At 40.9% G+C, this 19,966-nt stretch overlaps 1 protein-coding gene across 2 annotated transcripts in view; it reads left to right on the top strand.

Annotated features, from left to right (window-relative positions):
• SUFU (SUFU negative regulator of hedgehog signaling) overlaps positions 1–19,966 on the top strand; it is a 118,882-nt gene that overhangs the window by 11,919 nt on the left and 86,997 nt on the right. For both annotated transcript variants that reach the window (XM_037903628.2, XM_037903629.2), the window contains exon 3: positions 17,375–17,511. In XM_037903628.2, coding sequence (XP_037759556.1) covers positions 17,375–17,511 — 137 coding nt within the window. The remainder of the gene's footprint in view (positions 1–17,374; positions 17,512–19,966) is intronic.

Below are 19,966 nucleotides of genomic sequence, written 5' to 3'. Positions count from 1 at the left end.
TTTTAAGAATGCTTTTTCATTGCAGATTTGACACAATGCAAAGAAGGTACCAATGTGAAATTTCTAAAGACAGCTACAGCACCCAACCTAAGGTTTAAGAATCTGAAGTGCTTTCCAAAATCTGAGAGGGACAAAGTGTGGAGCATGCTTTCAAAAGTCTTAAAAGCACAACACTCCAATGCAGTAACTACAGAATCCAAACACCAAAAAGGAAAATCAACCTTCTGCTTGTATCTGATTCAGATGATGAAAATGAACATGTCGGTCCACATTGCTTTGGATTGTTATCTAGCAGAATCCGTCATCAGTATAGACGCCTGTCCTCTGGAATGGTGGTTGAAGCATGAAGCGACATATGAATCTTTAGCATATCTGGCACGTAAATATCTTGACACTGGCTATAACAGTGCCATATAGGTAACATTGTAAACAAGAAGTGGGCAGCATTATCTCCTGCAAATGCAAATTGTTTGTCTGAGCAATTGGCTGTACAAAAAGTAGGACTGAGTGGACTTTCTAGGCTCTAAAGTTTTTACATTGTTTTATTTTTGAATGCAGTTATTTTTTGTACATAATTCTACTTTTTTTTATGTTTCTCTTTCATGGTAGAGATTTCACTACAGTACTTGGATTAGGTGAATTGAAAAATACTATTTTTTTTTTTACAATGCAAGTATTTGTAGTAAATATGAAGTGAGCACTGTACGCTTCATATTGTGTTGTAATTGAAATCAAAATATTTGAAAATGTAGAAAACATCCAAAAATATTTAACAGTGCAATGAATCACAATTAATTTTTTAATAGCTTGATAGCCCTGGTTTAAACCTGTAAGTGACCCGTGTTCAATGCCACATCGGAAGGTGAAACCCCCCCACCCCCCCAGGGGGTTGACACCTCCCAGAGCCTGAAGTCTGAGTTTGTGAGATCTAAGGCAAGCTTTTCAGCATGTGTGTAGGTTCTTGTAATGTTTTTAATGGTTTTCTCTGAAATGCTTTTCCCTTAAGGATAAATGTGCTTGCTGATGAAGAGCTGTGGTAACTTGCAACTGTAGGCATTATACTGTGTGTAACCTCTGGGGAGAGAGAGCAAAGCACAGATACTGGCTGGTCTTTTAGGCAGTCTGGCTTGCTGGAGATATCGCAGTGTAGGTGGAGAGCTGTGCAGCAGGTCCCTGCCCAAGGGAAGTGACATCTGAGGAGCTGGGAGCCTAGAATGGGTGCCCTGGAGAGACTATGGAGGGCAATATAAGTGCAGTTGCCCAGAACTGTAAAGCATAAAGTACTGAAAAAATAAAAAATTGTAGTTACTAAATGAAGTCCTTGCCATATCTTTATCCTTGGTCTTTGTGCAAATGTGCTGTTGACATCAGTGGGAAATTCATTAGGGATTGAAGGTGGCATGGAGACCTGAACTTCTGTTCCAGCTCACCCCATAATGAAAACCTTAAATTCTTCACTTTCCAGTTAATGGATATGATGCTCCTGATCTATGGCTTCATAATGTGCTCACTGCTGGAATTTCTGGGCACCAATTAAAACAATAGTAGCTTTCGTATCCGTTGTGGAACCAAATTCTCTGCTCCTTCCCATTAATATCAAGGATTTAAAAAAAAAAAAAAAAAAGTAGGGTGGTTGGTGGCCTCCTCTTACCCAAGGCCTTGCTATAATAATGAAGAGTCTTTTGTTGTGCTTAAATTGTCAAGACTCCAGTTACCCTGTGATGATCACAGCCGGGCCAAGGTAGACCACTTTGCGGTAGTCAGCCTTGAGATGACTAGAGTATGAGTCATCACGTCTGAGTCCATATCTGAGGAAGTTGCAGTCGCTTGGCTGGCAAAAATGAAAGGTGTTCCTGACCAGTGTGTTGAGATGTGTGTTACAGAGCACCAGTAAGTCCAGTAAAATTCTGGAGGCCCGGTATTGCTCTGACAGACTTCTACTCATTCGCAAATGCTTCTCACTTTCTACCACCATCACTTTGTCTTGTCACAGATTTCACAAAAATCACCTGGGACAACATCTGCTACAGGGGAGGGGGAAATGTAGAGCTGAGTATTAAGGTCAACTGAGGGGGAGGAGCTTGAGTCAACTGTCCTACATCTAAGTTAGTTGGACTGAAGGCAAGGAGTCTTGAGTTTATGGAGGAGGGCATTTTATTCTGGAACTCCCCCCTCTCTGCCTTCCTCCCGTGCTTGTCGATCAGAGATGAAATATATTGACCCTCAGAGTAATGCTCCTCTTTTCATTCAGGCTTTTGCCTGAGGGATGGGGTGAGGGAGGGCGGAATCCATATACCTAATGAATTGTCGTTTTTATTCTTTGTACGTTGGCTTAGTTATTCAAATCTGATACATCTGAAAAAATAATTTAAACCAAGCATCACACCTACCATCGCGCACTCCACAGATACCTCACCCCACTGAGGTAATGCACTAGGGCTGTTTAAAACTTCTGATTCTGTGTTGGAGGTAGACCTCCCTTGAAGCTATGGTCACCATGTGGAAACATCCCCCTTTCCCCCCAAGCATATTTGGTTTCGAAATGTCATTTGTTTGAGGTAGCTAGCTCCATTAATAATGCAGACGGCTTGGGCCACCTACAGAGAAGTCTGCCTTGTGCTGTTGTATGTGTGTGTGCAGAGGCTGGAACCAAAGCACATTCTTATTGTGTTGGATTTGGAAATTAGACTTTTTTTTTGAAGCGTTGAGGGGAATTATAACATTTACACTAGCCCAGTCGTTTGAATTTATAAGGTGGTCTGTTTTCAATAAAATGAATGTAACTAGGTTTATAGCGCTGCATTGCTGGAGGCAAAGCCAGCTTTCCAATCAGCAGCACATCTGCATGTGCATCCTGGTAGGATAAACATCTTCTCTCTGATGCAAAAACATTTTCCTGACACACAATGAAGGCGGCTGAAGAAAGACAGCACATTTCCAAAGAGGTTTTTTTTCTCTCAAAATTCAACTTGAATGTTTGTCAGCACATCCTCTGCCTGTGTGTGTTCATCCAAAATGCTTTCCCTTTGAGAGAGGCAGGGCTTCCTTCAGAACCTATCTGATGGGTCACTGGTGCAGAGAGGCAGAGCTGTCCCGCCACATTCAACATGCTCTGTCTGTCAGCCCGGGGAAGAGCTTGGGAATCCAACTTCTTCAAATGACAGCTTGGAACTTTAGGACCCAGGTCCATGTCAACTAGAAAAAGTTTAGTGGATCTGGAGCATGTTAAAGAAAAGAATAACTTGAGGATGGCTTGATTTCCATAAAAAGATGTGAAGGAAAATTTTTTGGAGGAGAAGAGTGGAGATGGAGGGAGAACTAGGTATACGAGTAGACAAATAGCACTAATAGGTGGAATACATTAATGAGTAATCTCTGAAAATGAGAACCATTCATACCCATGACTTGTAAGCCTGGATACTCTTGGATATTGATGGGGGAACAAGAATAATACAAACTAAATAAGGAGGTTTATAGGAGTTTAAAAGATAAAGTGGACCTAACAAGATGCTCCGCTTCCATTGCTGGACAGTGGCTCATATTAAACTCTCCAGTTGTGTGGATGGGCTTGATTTGATATATACAAATGCCAGACAGGAAGGAAAGTCTCCTTACTTATAGAGGAGGAAGTAAGAAATTTTCATTAAAGTGCAAAGGGAAAATAAACTGTCTTAACCTCAAATCTCTTCTAAATGCCTCTCTATGGTTTGTGGCAATAACTTGCATAAACTTCTGAGGTTATTGCTGCTGCTTAGTTTTTCTTTGTAGTTCACATTTTAAGAACAGAGGTCTTGTGAAAATATCCACCATTGCTCATAAGGAAAGGGCATTTGTTGTAGGTGGGAATAGTTTCTTGTCTAGCTCCCCAAAGTATGACTATTCTTATGTCAGCAGTTTCACTATTCAAATGCTTTCTTTGTAATCCCATCCTAAATAAGTCTGGGATGGCTTGGTGGCTTGAAAACTTGCTGCTCCCAACAGTATACTTGCTGGACATTACCATAAGAATTACAGAACCCCCATCGTCAAATTTTGCATTTACTTTGGTGCAGGTTGATCACACTCTTAGACGTTGAAGGCCTGATTTTCTGTTACCCTTCGCCTTAAGTAATTTATACCTGTGTAATGTGAATGCACAGTCTACCATCTCTGACTAGTTGTGTTACGCTCACTTTGCTCTGGTGAAAATGAGCCTACACTTTGTGTAGTAACAGAGAATCAGACTCTGGATGTGTCTGATCACAGGCACTCTCGGAACCCTCTCAAAAGGATAAATTGTGGTGAATAGAATGCAGGCACTGTCCATGTGATGCAAGGCCCCATTTCAGGCTATATCTACACTAGAGGGGCCACAGTGGTGCATCTGCACTGATGAAGGTGTGCCTCTGTAAGCTCTCATGTAGCTGCTCTGAGCTGATGGGAGAGAGCTCTCCTGTTGGCGTAATTAAACAACCCCCAGACTTTGCTGTTACTTCAGCTTTTCTAGCTGTGTGGATGCTCCTGCTCCAATATCGAAGGGGGAATATATTTTTCTTTCTTCAATGCCTAAATAATGATGCTAACAAAGTAAATAATGCAAGATATGCATGTCTTGATTCACACCTGTGTGTGGTGTTTTTTTTTTTTTTTTTTTTTCCCCTGACACAGTGGTATGATAGAAACAATTTTCCATCTAAATCCCATGCCATAATAGATGTTCTATTACCGCTTATTCTGTGGCATAAACCTGGTTTATAACTTGCTTTGAAAGAGGTCTGTATTGAACTTCAGTTTAACTTTCCAGTTACTCTTCATTTTTTTTGCAGTGACTAAAGGTTTGTCTACACAGGAAAACTTACCAGTGCTACTGTACCAGTATAACTATCCTGTCATTAGCTATCTTGATGTTACTCCCTGTGTAGCTACTCCTATTTGGAATCGCAGTGGACTTTCTTCGGTTTAGCTTATGTCGACATAATGATACTAATGCCAGTAAATTGCCTCATGTGGATCAACCCTAAATTGATGTTTCCTACGTTACTTACATCTGTATGTGCAGCTATGCTTCACTTCTCTGTTTAAAATCTCTTTTATGGGTAATGGAGAATTTACTGTTGGAAGATGGATGGGGAGTTCTGTTTAGCAAAATGGGTGTGAAGAGCTGTACGCTAGGCTTCCGCATTTTGCAGTATAGTTTATGCCTCCCTCAGGTGTAAATACTCTGGATTACTGCAGTTATGATTATAATATTATTATGATGAAGGTGATACTGAAATGTGCTATAAATAGACATAGCTGTTTGATGTGCATCTCCATGAAACTTCTCTATTTCTGTTTCAGCAAGTAACTGACTCTCCAAAACTAATACTGCTTGGCAAAGAGACAAGGCTATTTACTCTTGACTAAAATCTTTGGAGGAAATCCTGACTCCATTGGAAATTTTTCTGTTGACTTCGAGGGGCCAGGATTTTACCCTTTGTGTAAAAACTGTCTCTTAAGGTTGCAGCACAAATAATGCGCTAAGGACAGCTTTTTGACAGTAGTAAGTACACTGCAGAATCCATGCCCCTGAAAGCTTAAGGGTTACGAGAAGGATAAACTTTCAGGAGAAGCCTAAAATTTAAGACTAAAATGTAGTTCATCTGTCTCAGCTATCTGAATTTCCCTTCTGGTAGTCTACTGTCGCTGTTGGTCTAATTCTTTGCCTTTCCCTGCTCTAATGAGATCAGGGCTAAGGCTTGGGTTTCTATCCTTATTTAATGTATAGACTTTTCTCTGGTGCTCATTGCTACATTTTCTGAACAAAGCTTGCCATCATCCTGGGTGGTAAAGGAGTATTATCCCAACCTTTACAGATGGGGAAACAGCTCTCAAATTAAGTGACTTGACCATAATCACTAAGGATTCAGGAAGTATATAGTATGGCTGGGACTAAAGCCTAAATCTGAGTTCCAGTCAGTGTCTTAACAAGACTCTTTCCTTGCTTTGGAGTAATTTTTCTTTGTGATGATTAAGGATTTAGGTTGAATCCAAGTGATACACTAAAGATGCTTCCTATATGATTTATTTTACCTACATAATGTAGCTGATGGGGCGGGGGGGGGGAACTAATAGCAGACACCAATGTTTATACAGTACATGGTGCGATAGAGTCCGGATCACTGGCTGAGACCTCTAGGCATTATTGTAATAAACTAATTAGTTATTATATCAGCTATTCATTTTGGATTATTTGTCTGTCGTCCCTCCTACACAATCCTCCGGTATTTACAGAGCCACAAGAAGAATGAAATCAGCAGGGAACATGATTGCTTGGAGGACAGATTGCTGGGGGACAGATGGAGAACCAATTCAAGGTTGTTGATGGCATTCACAGATCAGCAGCACATGGTGGACCACCACTTCTAGGCCTGAGAACAAGCACTGACTGGGATTGCATAGTAATGTAGGCTTGGAATGACAAATGGTGGCTGCAGAACTTTTGGAAGTGGGAGGCCATGTTCCTGGATCTGTGTCCCAAGTTCGCTTCCGCCCTTCAGCACAGGGACACCGGAATGAGAGCTGTACTGACAGTGGAGAAGCGAGGGGCAATTGTACTGTGGAAACTTGCAACGTTGGATTGCTACTGGTCAGTGGGAATCCTTTTGGAGTTGGAAAATCCACTGTGGGGTGTCTTGTCATGCAAGCACATGGGGCCATTAATCACCTCCTGCTATGCCAGACCGAGAGTCTCAGCAATGTGTCGGACATAGTGGATGGATTTGCCGCAATGGGATTCCTGAACTGGTGTGGAGCATTAGATGGCATTCACACGCCTATTTTAGCACCAGCCCACCTTGCACAGAGTACGTCGACAGAAAGGGCTACTTTTCCATGGTTGTGCAAGTGCTGGGGGGTCACCAGGGATGCTTCACTGACATGAACATTGGCTGGTCAGGGAAGGTGCATGACTCTCGCATCTTTAAGAACGCAGGACTGTTCAGAATGCTACAAGCAGGGGCCTTCTTTCCCAACTAGCGGAGTACCATTGGCAATGTTGAAATGCCAATAATGGTCCTGGGGGACCCAGACAACCCCTTTTTTCCCTGGCTCATGGAACTGCATACTGGCTACCTCAACAGCATCGAGGAAAGATTCAGCTACCAGCTCAGCAGGTGCAGAATGACTGCTGAATGTGCTTTTGGTAGATCGAAGGGACGCTGGCGTTGGATACGCACAAGATTGGATCTCAGTGAAAAAAAATCCCAATGGTTATAGCTGCTTGCTGTGACCTGCATAATTTCTGTGAAGCAAAGGGGGGAAACTTGCCACTGGGGGGTAGGGCAGTGATGGAGTGGCTTTGCAAGAGCACTTTAACAGTGAGCCACAGTAATGCATTGTGATGTGTGCATTATTGCTCAACCTCTACCTGGCCCTGCTGTTTTGGGGCCTGTTAAGAATGCACCTAATAATTTTGTTGTACTTGCTGTACATTAATGATTGTTACTATCACTAATACTATGAGTTGTCACACTCCACAGTAACAAATACTGAAGTGGGTGCTTTCATTGCTCTTTGCAGCATATGTTGGGAATGAATAAAGATGAATCATTTGCCAAACAATAGAATTTTGGGTAACAAAACCAGCGCAAAGAAAAATCTGGGCAATTTACAAGCGAAGTTAACAAGGGGAAAGAACATTCACATCCATTTAGCCTACACTTACACTGACCTGTGACAGCCATAGTTGCTGTATGTGAAGCTGTGGTTGTCCATGCTTTCTTCTGGTGCGGGATGGTAGGGGTAGGCATGTGGGCCCTGAGGCCACATGGAATGCTGAGGGGAGAGGCATAGGGACTGCAGTGGGAGTCGAGCCCAGGATTGTTGAATATGGAGGTCCCAAGAGACTGCAGCATCTGCATTTGCTGGCGGAGAAGCCCTATTGTGTCCTGGTGCATTTCCCTCTGCTTGTCTTGCTGGGACTCCTGGGCCTTTCTTCTGTCCACTCATTCCTTCCCCAGGCTGTCTGCAATATTCACCCTCCTTCCCCTTTGCTCATGGTCTGATGCAGCACTGGCTTGTAGGATCTCACTTAACGTGTCTTCTCAAGTCACTTCCTGATTTTAAGCAAGATGGGGTAGCTTTTTACCTTTGGAATGTATATTTATTTTAGTGTATATCACTTCCTGTGGAAAAGCATAGAGTGCCTCTGTGGTTTTATTTTAAGAGGGTGACCCTTTGAATCCAAGCAGTTGTGTTAGCAAATCAGCTGTTGCCCAATATTTTGCTGAGAATGAAGACTGTAGGACGGTCGTTTAACTGAGATACTGGTACATAGCCTACGAGGGTCCCTTTAAATATTTTTTTAAAATAGCCTTTTTATTATTACTATTAACTTGGCAGAAATGGTGAAATGTAAATGAGATCTCTAAAACTTTGGACTTCACACAGTTTGGGACTGTGACTCAAGACAGGTTAGTGTCCCTTTCGGATTCCTGTGAACGAACACAACGCTTTTGATTTTTTGGTAGTGTTTTAACAAAAGTAAGACCTACACTGGCACATCAGAAAAATCTCCGTTTTAATGTCCTATTCATCTTATCCATGTAACCAGAATTTGGAGTTTAAAATACTTTGGCCCAGTTCTGCTTTTATTGACTTAAGTGGGAGGTGACCTGAACTCCCTGTCAATGGCCTTGTACCATAGCTAACTTCTTGAATGAATAACTAAAATCCTTTGAAAATTACAGACTAACAGTAATTAATACTTACAAAGGCAACAGGGTAGATAGGCAATTACTGTTCCCTTGTGGGGCAGAGTTTGGAACACTCTTGACTTTGCACAGGAAGTAACAGTAGCTGTTGCTGATGTCAGTCATGGGAGCTCTGTCTAGGTAATTTATATAGTCCTCAGTGCCATAGTATCCAAGTGCTTCACAATTAATACGATTTAATCCTTGCAACATCCCTGTGAGATAGGGAAGTGCTATCACCATTTTACAGAGGGAAACAGAGGCACAAGATAGCTGAAATGACTTCCCCAAGGTCAGACAGGAAGTACATGGCCAAGCTGAAAATTGAACCCAGGGCTTCTGAATCAATGGTCAGCGCCCTATCTGCTAGCCCAGTTTTCTTGGGAAAGATTGATCCTATTATTGGGGCCAGAAATGGTTGTTTAGAGCTGTTCTGTAACTTACCAAAGTGAAGCTATAATTAAACTAAAAATTATTCTGAAGTGCTTCTCATTTGCGAACTGGCGTGGCTATAGCTAAGGGTCAGTGTTTCCAGTTGTGAATGCCCATTTTCAGGGATTCATAACCTGATATGTTTATACACTCACTCTCAAAAGTAAACACCCAGTACACTCTGCTACTTGTCCAGGAGTGTCTCTTTTTCCCATAGCTTTTAAAAGCAGACTGAAATACTGCCATCTTTGCACTGGAATGAAAAGAAGCTTTTCTTGTTTCTTGGTACAGTGAGAACATACATGCTTTGGCAAGCAGCTTTGATTTAAACTAAAAGGCTCCAGTTTTTAGCGCTGATTTAATGCAGAGTGCTAGTTTGGCTTTTGATCCTCTTAAAGCTGGGTTATTTGATGTGAAAAACACCCTGGATACTCCGCTGAGAAGGGGAGCAGCTTTTCAGTTCTCTGTGTGTGGCTTCTGGAGAGGTCCTGGCAGAGCACTGAGTGGCAGGGGGCTCAGGGAAGCTGGCTATGCTGATCTATAAATAAAGGGGCCTCTATTTCTTTGGATTCCTTTGCTAGAACTACATGTCATGATCAGTGAAACTCTTACCCCATTAAAAGAGCAAGCCAGACTTCTGCAGCATGTGTGTAAAATGTGGACTGTTCCATTGGTCTGATTTGCTGAACAGATAAAGGGATTTCTTAACCAAAGAATGGCATGTAGTATATGATTCTGGCTTTCAAAAGGTTTATTTTTATTCATATGACAAAATAAGGTTTTACTATTAAATATGGGGTTGGATTTGACTTGGCAGATACAAGAGCCTTCCATTACTGCTGTAGTTAAAATATGAAACTGCTTGATGCATGTCACTGGTGCTAGCCAGTGGACATGTAGCAAGCCAAGAACTCCCCCATCAATGTCTGGTTTTGTGAAAATATGGCTAGCTGAATGCTTAGGAATCAGGATACTTCCTCTTTTGGAAGAGGCAAAAATAATGGGATGTACCTAGAGGGTTGGGTTTTTTGGTTTTGTTTTCTCCTGTCTGGTATCTCTGGAATTTGGGACAAGTATAAATATTCCTCCTTCCTAGCATTTTTATTTTCTGGTAAAATCTTTCACTCAGTAGTGCATAGTTCAGCCGTAACAAGGCATAAACCAAACTATGTGAGGTATTCAGTTCTGTTAGTATAGAAACTTAATGCTGTATTGGAGCTCTCAGTTGATGTCTGTGGATGGATACAAAATGTTAGTTCTGTGTTCCCACCCTGTTTCCTCCCTCCCCCTCCCCCCATCTGCAGTGTTAATTTCTAAATGTCTAAACTTTAATGTTACTGTAAATCTGAAACACCTTCAAACTAATGTATAGCGATTCTCCTACTGATGGAGTATAAAGAAATTAATAGAACTACAGCTTTGGTACAGTGAGGTGAGTTTCAGATCTTCTGTAGTGAAGGAATAACATCCTGTCAGTTTCACCTTGCTGTCACACACATGAACTTTGTCTTGAGGGGCAAAAATGGTGTATTCGTCAAACGTGTTAGCTCACTCAAGTTAGCTTAATGTTATTGAAAAGCCCTGGAAAGACTCAGACTGACATGTTTGAAGCCATGATAGCTGGTTGTATCGCAACCTAGGGGTACTATTATGTTAATCTGTCTCAGTTGAGAAACATAGTGTTTGCCTGTCAAGACATACCCATGGAGAGACTTTGCAGGGAGGAATAGGATATGAAACTACTGAGGAGTTGGAGAAAATAAACCAGTAGAGAACAAATGAGAGGCTGCTGAATTCCTGGTCTTATGTTGTCTCCGATTATCACTGACTTATGGATTTATCTGGTTACTTTCTGGTTGAATTGGACTCTTATTAGACATGACAATGGTACAGTCATTGGTTGAGGAGAAAATTCACTTCTTAAATAGTGTAGCTGGATCTCGCTGTCTACAGGATGTAAGCACTTTCGCTTATTATGGACTCTTATAGCAACTACTGTGACTGCATCAGATTTATTTAGAATTTTATTTGGGAATGTTGTTCATGGGAGAGTAGAAGCAGCAGCTTTGACTTTATTCGAGATTGTTAGCCATTTTTTCAAAGTGGTTTTCAGTTCAAAATACCTGGGGTATTTTTATATTTTGGAAGTAAAACAAGACTTGCTTATTTTTGGAAATTAAAAAAAAAAATTAACCCGATATTTCACTTATACAAAATTCTTAATAGGCCTTCAGTAAATATGTATGAATTTTATCACAATCATAGATTGGCTTCTGAAATTACACACTGATCAGGATTAATTTTTTAACAAATTACAAAGCTAAAAGTAAAACGCTTCAGATTAACGACTTACACTTCATAAATTGTTATTGCCATTGGATGTTAATAGAACACTGGTGAATCACATCTGTTCCCTTTCAGTACAATGTCTTTTTTCAGTGACCACTTGTCAAGAATATAACCATTTGAATCAGGCCTTCAAATACAAGCTCTGTTTTTGCTGACCTAGTTTATGTAGTGGAATAAAGACCTATGCAAATAGTCATCTTTCTTAGTAATTGCATGCTTTATTTAAAGAATTGAATGCTGAGTTAAGAAATAAGAACTTAAGAACCATCCATGTTAAGTATTATGAGCTGTCACATTTTTGCAAAAAGAGAGCATGTTTCCTAAAGTAGATAACTCGTAACTGTTCAGTGTGTATAACTGAAGTTTCATCTGAAGTTTTAACTTTTTAAAAAAACCTAAAATGGGTAATCTATAGCACAGAATAAAACCTTGAGGAGAAAAGAGGGTTTGCTATCCTGGTCAAGTGAATGGTGTTGATTCTTTCTTCATTTCCTAGTAACAAGCCTCAAATAACTTTTGGTAAGGTTGATAATTATCCTGTAAAATTAGCTGGTAGTAAAATTGATTGCCAGTAATATACCATTGGAAGGTAACAGTTGGGGTGCTAGCCTACACTGGTGGTCTAAACAGTCCCTTTTGTGTAGACTTCATAGTCACATACGTGAACACTTTCATTACTGGTTTCAGAGTAGCAGCCGTGTTAGTCTGTATTCGCAAAAAGAAAAGGAGGACTTGTGGCACCTTAGAGACCGACCAATTTATTTGAGCATAAGCTTTTGTGAGCTACAGCTCACTTCATCGGGTGCATTCCTCCGATGAAGTGAGCTGTAGATCTCAAAAGCTTATGCTCAAATAAATTGGTTAGTCTCTAAGGTGCCACAAGTACTCCTTTTCTTTTTACTTTCATTACTGCATAACTTGTTCACAGATTAATTTATGGCATGTGTGTGGACTTTTTTGATAAACAATTATTTGTAGCTAGAATCATGCACTTTGCTTTATAGCAGCTTTTTCAAGCTGAGCAACTGAATAACACACTTCAAAGTATATATTTGGAATTCACGTATTGGGGACATAATCCTGCAGCGATCTATCTTGCTTTACAAGAATTTTAACTGTGTAAGATCAGTTTGAAATTTCAAAGTCAACTTTTTTTTATTATTATTTTTTTTAAAGCAAACTCCAAGTTGCTGATATAGCACCTTTTAAAAGTAATATATCCTGGAATTAAAAAAAAAAAAAATTGTAATTTTTCTACTCTTCCCTATTATAAGGGTTTCTTCTGTAAATTTCCCCCTTGCTAACTGATACATGAAAGCACTGAATTTTTTTATACAAAAGTGTTATCAAATGTGTAAGGTAAACTGTTTTTTTTTTTTTTTTTTTAAGTGAGCATTTCTATAACTTCGGGTGTTACAACTAATCATAGAAGGAACCAAATTTTCAGGCAAAAATGAGACTTTCTAGTTGATTCTCTTCAGAACTTTGCACTACTCCCATTTCATGTTTAAGCATGCAAAACCATCTCCTTGCTTGCCAGAGAGATTCCTTTTAATACTCAAGTAGTAAACTTTCATCATGCTAAAATATGGAAGAAAGTCTTTTTGTGCTTGTTTCAGTAAAAATTATCGTATTTTAAGATTCCCATTCTTTACATTAGAACTAGATATCTACAGACGGAGAACTAGTGAAGAACCCAGTTTTGTAAACCTTACACATGTTGGTGAGCACTCACACAAATAGTCCCAATACCTTCAGTGGAACTGCTTGTGTAAGCGCTCACCAGTTTGAGAGAGGGTTGTGCATCTTGCCCTAAAACAATAAATATGGTAATTTAGATGATCACGTTATATGGTAGCTTCAAGTGATTGAACATGACAGTTGATGTAAGGCTTGAAAGTGGCCTTGAAGAGAACATTCTTCATAGCTAGGACAGTGTAACGCTTCCTGGGGATGCTAAGAGTTGTAAGACACCCCACTACTCCCTGCCCTTAGTGTGAGGAAGCTTTGTCTGTGCCTGCCATGCATCAGCGCGGGCACCAGCCATGGGCAACACAAGTCCTCCTCTCCAGGCCTCAGCGGCCCTGCTGACACTCTACAAGTTAGCACACCTGAGATCTGCGAGCTTCTCCCTAGAGTGTCGAACCCCTGGCTCTCCCAGTATTCGCAGATTTACTGAACAACACTTTCCAAGGGCAAGCCTAGGAGCTTAAACTCATTACGCTGCTCGAACCAAAAATCATAGACTGAACAGGGACACTGGGTTTATGGTTTATTACAACAACCTGTAACCCACTAACCCCTCCTTTTGTCCTATGACTGCAGAGGTATTAATGGGCCACTCTGCTTTGAATGGTCTCTTACAGTATGTGTTAACTACTTATGCTAAGCAATCTGTTCCACCTTGCATTTTGGTGTGACCTGTGAGTTCCTTTCCCAGACCCAAAGAAGAGCTTTCTTTGGCTCCAAAGTTTCTCTCTCATCAACAAAAGTAGGTCCAATAGAAGATATCACCTTGCCCACCTTCCCTCCCTAAAGCAGCCTTTTTTTTGGTCCTCATAAGTGGTCACTTAAGACAGGCTCCACTAATCAAAATTCAGTTCCATGATCCCAAACTTTCTGTGTAACCAATAAGCACTTCCATAGTTTATGTACAGTTTGTAATTATGCATTTATTGTGGCTTGTTACTGCAAGCTACGTTAGCTTCTTGGAGTTATGTATTTACATGCCTTGACTAGCCATTCTTGAATAGCAGGTCTGTCCTATTTGCAGCAGATATCTCTATGCCAGTGATTGTCAAATTCTTCATATTATGGAGTGTATTAAGTAGTCAAGATGAAAATGAACATGCTTGAGTGTGTAGGGTAGAGCTGCTTAGTTAGATATCTAACTTTTCTTTTCTGTTTGTTTTCTCCCCTGTGTTTAGTCTTTCAGTAACTTCTCTCATTGCCTGCAATTACAGCGGCTCTAATCTTTTCAGGTTATTTCATAGCTTGGCCCTGTCCTTGGGTATATTTGCTGCCTCTCCAGTTTCATCATCTGCAAATTGGATCAAACTTGCATCAAAGAAACCCCAACAAAGATAGTTATGATTAGACTTGGCATGATTTGACTTTTATCCGTAAATGTCAATTTCCCTGTGCAATAAACCCATGAAAAATATTTCCATTAATAATCAAAATTTACACATAGGCAAAGAAAGAAACTTAAGGCTGCTTAAGAACTTAGTGTGATTTAAGGATATTTACATTGTATATTTTGATGTGATGTTGACAATTTGTGTGTTTAATGGTTATAAAGCTTTAACTTTTTGAATCTAAATATCTACTGTCATTAAATAATTGTCTGATACTCTACTGTTTGACTCCCCTGTAATTTCCTACAACTGTAAATTTAAATAGATAAAAACCAAAAAAATCTGTTGCAGTTACCAAAAAAAATAAAATAAAATTCTGCCAAGCCTAATGATGATGCAGCTCTAGAGAGTAAGTACACAGTAGTACTTGGGTTTGGGTTTTTTTTGTTAGTCTCAAACCCCTGAGAGCTGTTGTCCAGCCCAGAATTTCTGGGAAGCATCTCTGCGAAGAGACAAATTCTTTGCCATTATGGCACCTGGAAGTGCTCTGAGCATCCCTGGTGGTCCCTGCACCACAACTGGGAAATACTTTAGTGAGCTTTTTGATCGCCATGTTTGGGTGTTTTTAGTATAAATAAAATGTTAACACCTCCTGCATTATATCTTTCATAGATGTCAGCAAGGGACCTGGATCCAAGAAATTCACTTTTTCCGTGAACTTTGCCAGTTACCATAAAGTTTCTTGCAAATTTATGCAACTTACAGAACGGTACTAGCTTATGAAGGCCTGTTTCTGTGTGATGCCTCTATGCTGTCTATAAATCCATCTTTCTTATGCCTGCTTTAAACTTCATGGCACAGCCATAACAAGCAAGTAAGGGATGTGATGGCATTAATATGAAGGAGGCTAGCGTCGCTAACTGGTCTCAAATTTTGTGGACTTAAATATTTGTCCATGTGGCTTAGAAATTTCACAGCAAGTCTGATGTTTTGTCAGTCTTCGGCATCTGGGAGGGCAGACATTTTCCCTTCTGTGTGAGTATAAAATGTAGAACTCTGAGTGAAGGACTAATGATAGTAAAGCCAGAAATCATAGGACTGGAAGGGACCTGGAGAGGTCTTCTAGTACAGTCCCCTGCACTCAAGGCAGGACTAAGTATTATCTAGGCCATCCCTAGCCGGTTTTTGTATAACCGCTCTTTAAAACCGCCAGTGACGGAGATTCTACAGCCTAAACCGCCCTTGCTGCAATTTAAGCCCCTTGCTTGTCCTATCCTCAGAGGTTAAGGAGAACAATTCTTCTCCCTCCTCCTTGTAACAACCTTTTATATACCTGAAAACTGTTATCATGTCCCCTCTCAGTCTTCTCTTCTCCCGACTAAACAAACCCAGTTTTTTCAGTCTTCCCTCATAGGTCATGATTTTTAGATCTTTAATCATTTTTGTTGCTCTTCTCTGGACTTTCTCCAATTTGTCCACATCCTTCCTGAAATGTGGTGCCGAGAACTGGACACAGTACTCCAGTTGAGGCCTAATCAGCGCAGAGTGGAGAGGAATAATTAGTTCTTGTGTCTTGCTTACAACACTCCTAATACATCACAGAATGTTTGGGTTTTTTTGGTTTTGGCCAACAGTGTTACACTGTTGACTCATATTTAGCTTGTGATTCACTATGACCCCCAGAACCCTTTCCAGAGTACTCCTTCCTAGGCAGTCATTTCCCATTTTGTATGTGTGCAACTGATTGTTCCTTCCTAAGTAGAGTATTTGTCCTGTATTGAATTTCATCCTGTTTATGTCAGTGTTTCTCCAGTTTGTCCAGATCATTCTGAATTTTAATACTATCCTCCAAAGCACTTGCAACCCCCTCCAGCTTGGCATCGTCCACAAACTTGTAAGTGTACTCTCTATGCCATTATCTAAATAATTGATGAAGATATTGAGCAGAACTGCACCCAGAACTGAACCCTGCGGGACCCCACTTGTTATGCCCTTCCAGCTTGACTGAGAGCCACTGATAACTACTCTCACGGAACAGTTTTCCAACCAGTTCTGCACCCACCTTATAGTAGCTCCATCTAGGTTGTATTTCCCTAGGTTGTTTATGAGAAGGTCATGGGAGACCATATCAAAAGCCATACTACTTTTCCACTGGACAGCCTTGCCTACTTTTCAGACTTGATCTCCCTACCTCTGCCAATGTGGCCTTACTCTCCTGAGTAGAGCTTGCTAGATACAATCAAATAAACCTGCCACCTAACTCCTACGAAAGTAATTGGCCAAGCATTCACCCGGTTTCTTCTGCAGTCAGTTTCCTGTTTAACATTTTCAGTGCTGCCTACCTTATCTGGATACTCTGGACAAAATGCACCTCTAATGCTAGTTCCAGTGGACTGTTGTGAATGTCAGCAGACACTGAAGTATCTGAAGGGATTAAATCAGTGCTTCTAGTAAGACTTTCACCTTTTTCCACTTTTTCTGTTGACCTGTCCCCAGTACAGAATATTCCATGCCATATGCCAGAATAGAGTTTAGATTTTTTTTTTTTACTGTCTGAATTACTGTATTAGTTTTATGCAGAAACGAGCTGGCTAACCTAATGATTCTGTGCCATTTGGATGCATGTACATTTAAACACCACTAGAGAAGCTCTCAACTCCTCATTCGTCCTAGGAGGAAAAGAAAAGGCACAACGTCTTGAAAACCATTGCCTAGCATTGCTGCTGCTGCTCACATCTACCTAATCCTAAGGTCCACCCTTGTTGAGGAGAAATATGTGACCCATTTGCTTTTCCTTCCCTCCAGATTTACAGGAACGGATGGGCCAAGTGGTTTTGGATTCGAGTTGACGTTTCGACTAAAGAGAGAAACAGGGGAGTCGGCACCACCTACATGGCCAGCAGAGTTAATGCAAGGCTTAGCCAGATACGTCTTCCAGTCAGGTACTGTAACATTAAACAATTGCTGCCTTGTTTTCTATCACTCTGACTCTGATGGGTTACGTGAACATCAAAGTGCTGGATTTGAATCTTGTATTTATTCAATTAAATCTCTGCCATTTTAGTCTTGAGATCTGTCTTGTGTGAAAATGCTGTTTGGTCAAAATAAATGTGTTGCTTTCAGCAGCCAACTGGTAGATCTCTGTGCTACTGTACAGGTGATCTAGGTCCCCCTACCGTGAGCTGCTTGAAGGTACAGAATGGTTAGGCCTTAATAGGAAAGGGAGTCTTTGGGATTACCTGTTAGTGATTCCTCTAGACAAATGAGGAGCTGCTCAATGGTGGAAGAAGATGGCTGTGATATGAGGTCTTAGGGAGGCAGGGGTTAAAGCTGAGACAAATGGAAATCCTCAGGGCTGTGTCAGTGATATAGAAGATCTGCTAGGAAATGTCAACTTTCCCATGTGGTACAGTATAACTGAACTTAACATAAAAAGTGGTTACAAGGAGGAGGGAGAAAAATTGTTCTCCTTAACCTCTGAGGATAGGATAAGAAGTAGTGGTTTTAAATTGCAGCAAGGGCGGTTTAGGTTGCACATTAGGAAAAACTTCCTAACTGTCGGGGTGGTTAAGCACTGGAATAAATTGCCTTGGGAGGTTGTGGAATCTCCATCATTGGAGACTTTTAAGAGTAGGTTAGACAAACACCTGTCAGGGATGGTCTAGATTAGCGGTTCTCAACTGGGGGTCCATGGCCCCTGTGGAGCTGCAAATAGGTTTCAGGAGGTCCGCCAAAAAAAACAAGAGAGCAGGCCTCGTATCCGACTTGCTGGTGCCCAGGGCAGAAAGCCAAAGCCCAAGCAACTTAGCTGTGTGGGGCCCCCGTGGCATGGGGCCCCCAGCAATTCCCTGTTTGTTGCCCCCTAATGCCAGCCGTGGCTTTTAATCTACTGGATATGAGAAAACACAGTTGTGGCACGGGTGGGTCATGGAGTTTTTATAGCATGTTGGGGGGAGACAGGTTGAGAACCCCGATGTAGATAACTTGGTCTTGCTGTGAGTGCAGGGGACTGGACTAGATGACCTCTTAGGGTCCCTTCCAGTTCTACAATTCTGTGGTTCAGTAAATGGCCCGTTGGGTAGAGTATCAATTCACAATGTGTTTATACGTGGGATTCTGTGGAGTGATTGTGCATATAGTGAATGCCTTTTTGATCCAGTTTTGGGGTTCTTAGCTGTTAAAATAGCTTCCTAAATCAGTGATTACTAAGCACGCACAGATTTGTAACTGTTTCTCTGCCAGTTAATAAATTGCTCAGTAACTTCTCTGATTCTGTGCTGTTTTTTCAGTCAGATGAGTGACTTTTAAAGTGTAGGGGCCCAGAAAAAATATGATCACCGTCAACTCCCTTACTGCTGATCACGAGTGCAACCCCCCTGCGCTCAGTAGCAGTACTTGCATGATTGCTTTCTTTCAAATGCTGACTCAACAGAACAATCTACCCACAAATCACTTGTCTTGATCTTAAGAATGTCACTTGATGCCGGGTGGAATGAAGACATCTTGTCTAAATTTGGCTGTTGAAGTGGTGTGTAGGCCCATTTTCACTGTTGCATCATTGCAATTCAGGTTCAGTTGTTCTTCTTTGAGATTTTTTGCTGTGGTTCCTCACAACTCCTAAAGCAGTTGTATTCCGTGTGATTCCCATCAGCTGTCCCAGATTCAGAGTCTGGGTGGGAGTACAAGATTTCCCACCTAAATCTGATATATGCAACTCTTATTTAGCTTTCTAAAGCATTTGCTGTCAGTGGATGCGTTAATAAGGCTAGCTTTTTCTCATGCACTTCTGAGATGTTTGCCTCTTACTTTGCAATTGCCTCTAATGTCTCACTTAGGATGTTAATATTATTTAATCAAGATTTAAGGCCATTTTTGTAGCATTTCAAATCCCTAAAATTCTGTATAAGTTCTCATACCACGCTTATCAGCATAGTGTCTGAGCGCCTTCCACTTGTGCATATCCGTCACTTGTTTGTCCTCATTCTCTCCCCAGGAGGAGGTGTGTACACAGTAGCGTTTTGACAGGATTTAAAAAAAATACTTAGTGGCCATGTAAACCATGTAAGTCGAAGAGACAAACTTTTGAATCCCTTCATGTTGCATTTCTTGGAGCAATCCAGTAATAGGAATTTTGTGTGGACAAAGTGACATTTTTTGTTTCTGTGCATTTCGCGTGAGCAGCAGACGACAGGTTGTGTACGTGTAATTGGTGTTAAGCCATTTAGAACAGATTCCCTACAAGAGGACTTTTCATGCTTTCTTCAAAATACATAACTCCATCTTTCAGACCTGAAACCATAAAACCAGCTTTCGAATATTCTCTGGAAAGAGCATTTGTCTTTGCTATGTACTTCACTTTTAATTGGTCTGTGACATTCAGTATTATCCTCTGTTGAT

The sequence above is a fragment of the Chelonia mydas genome, chromosome 7, assembly GCF_015237465.2.
Source record: "Chelonia mydas isolate rCheMyd1 chromosome 7, rCheMyd1.pri.v2, whole genome shotgun sequence".
NCBI classification, from domain to species: Eukaryota; Metazoa; Chordata; order Testudines; family Cheloniidae; genus Chelonia; species Chelonia mydas.
The sequence above is the reverse complement of the archived record's forward strand: the minus strand, read 5'-3'. Positions and strand labels throughout refer to the sequence as shown.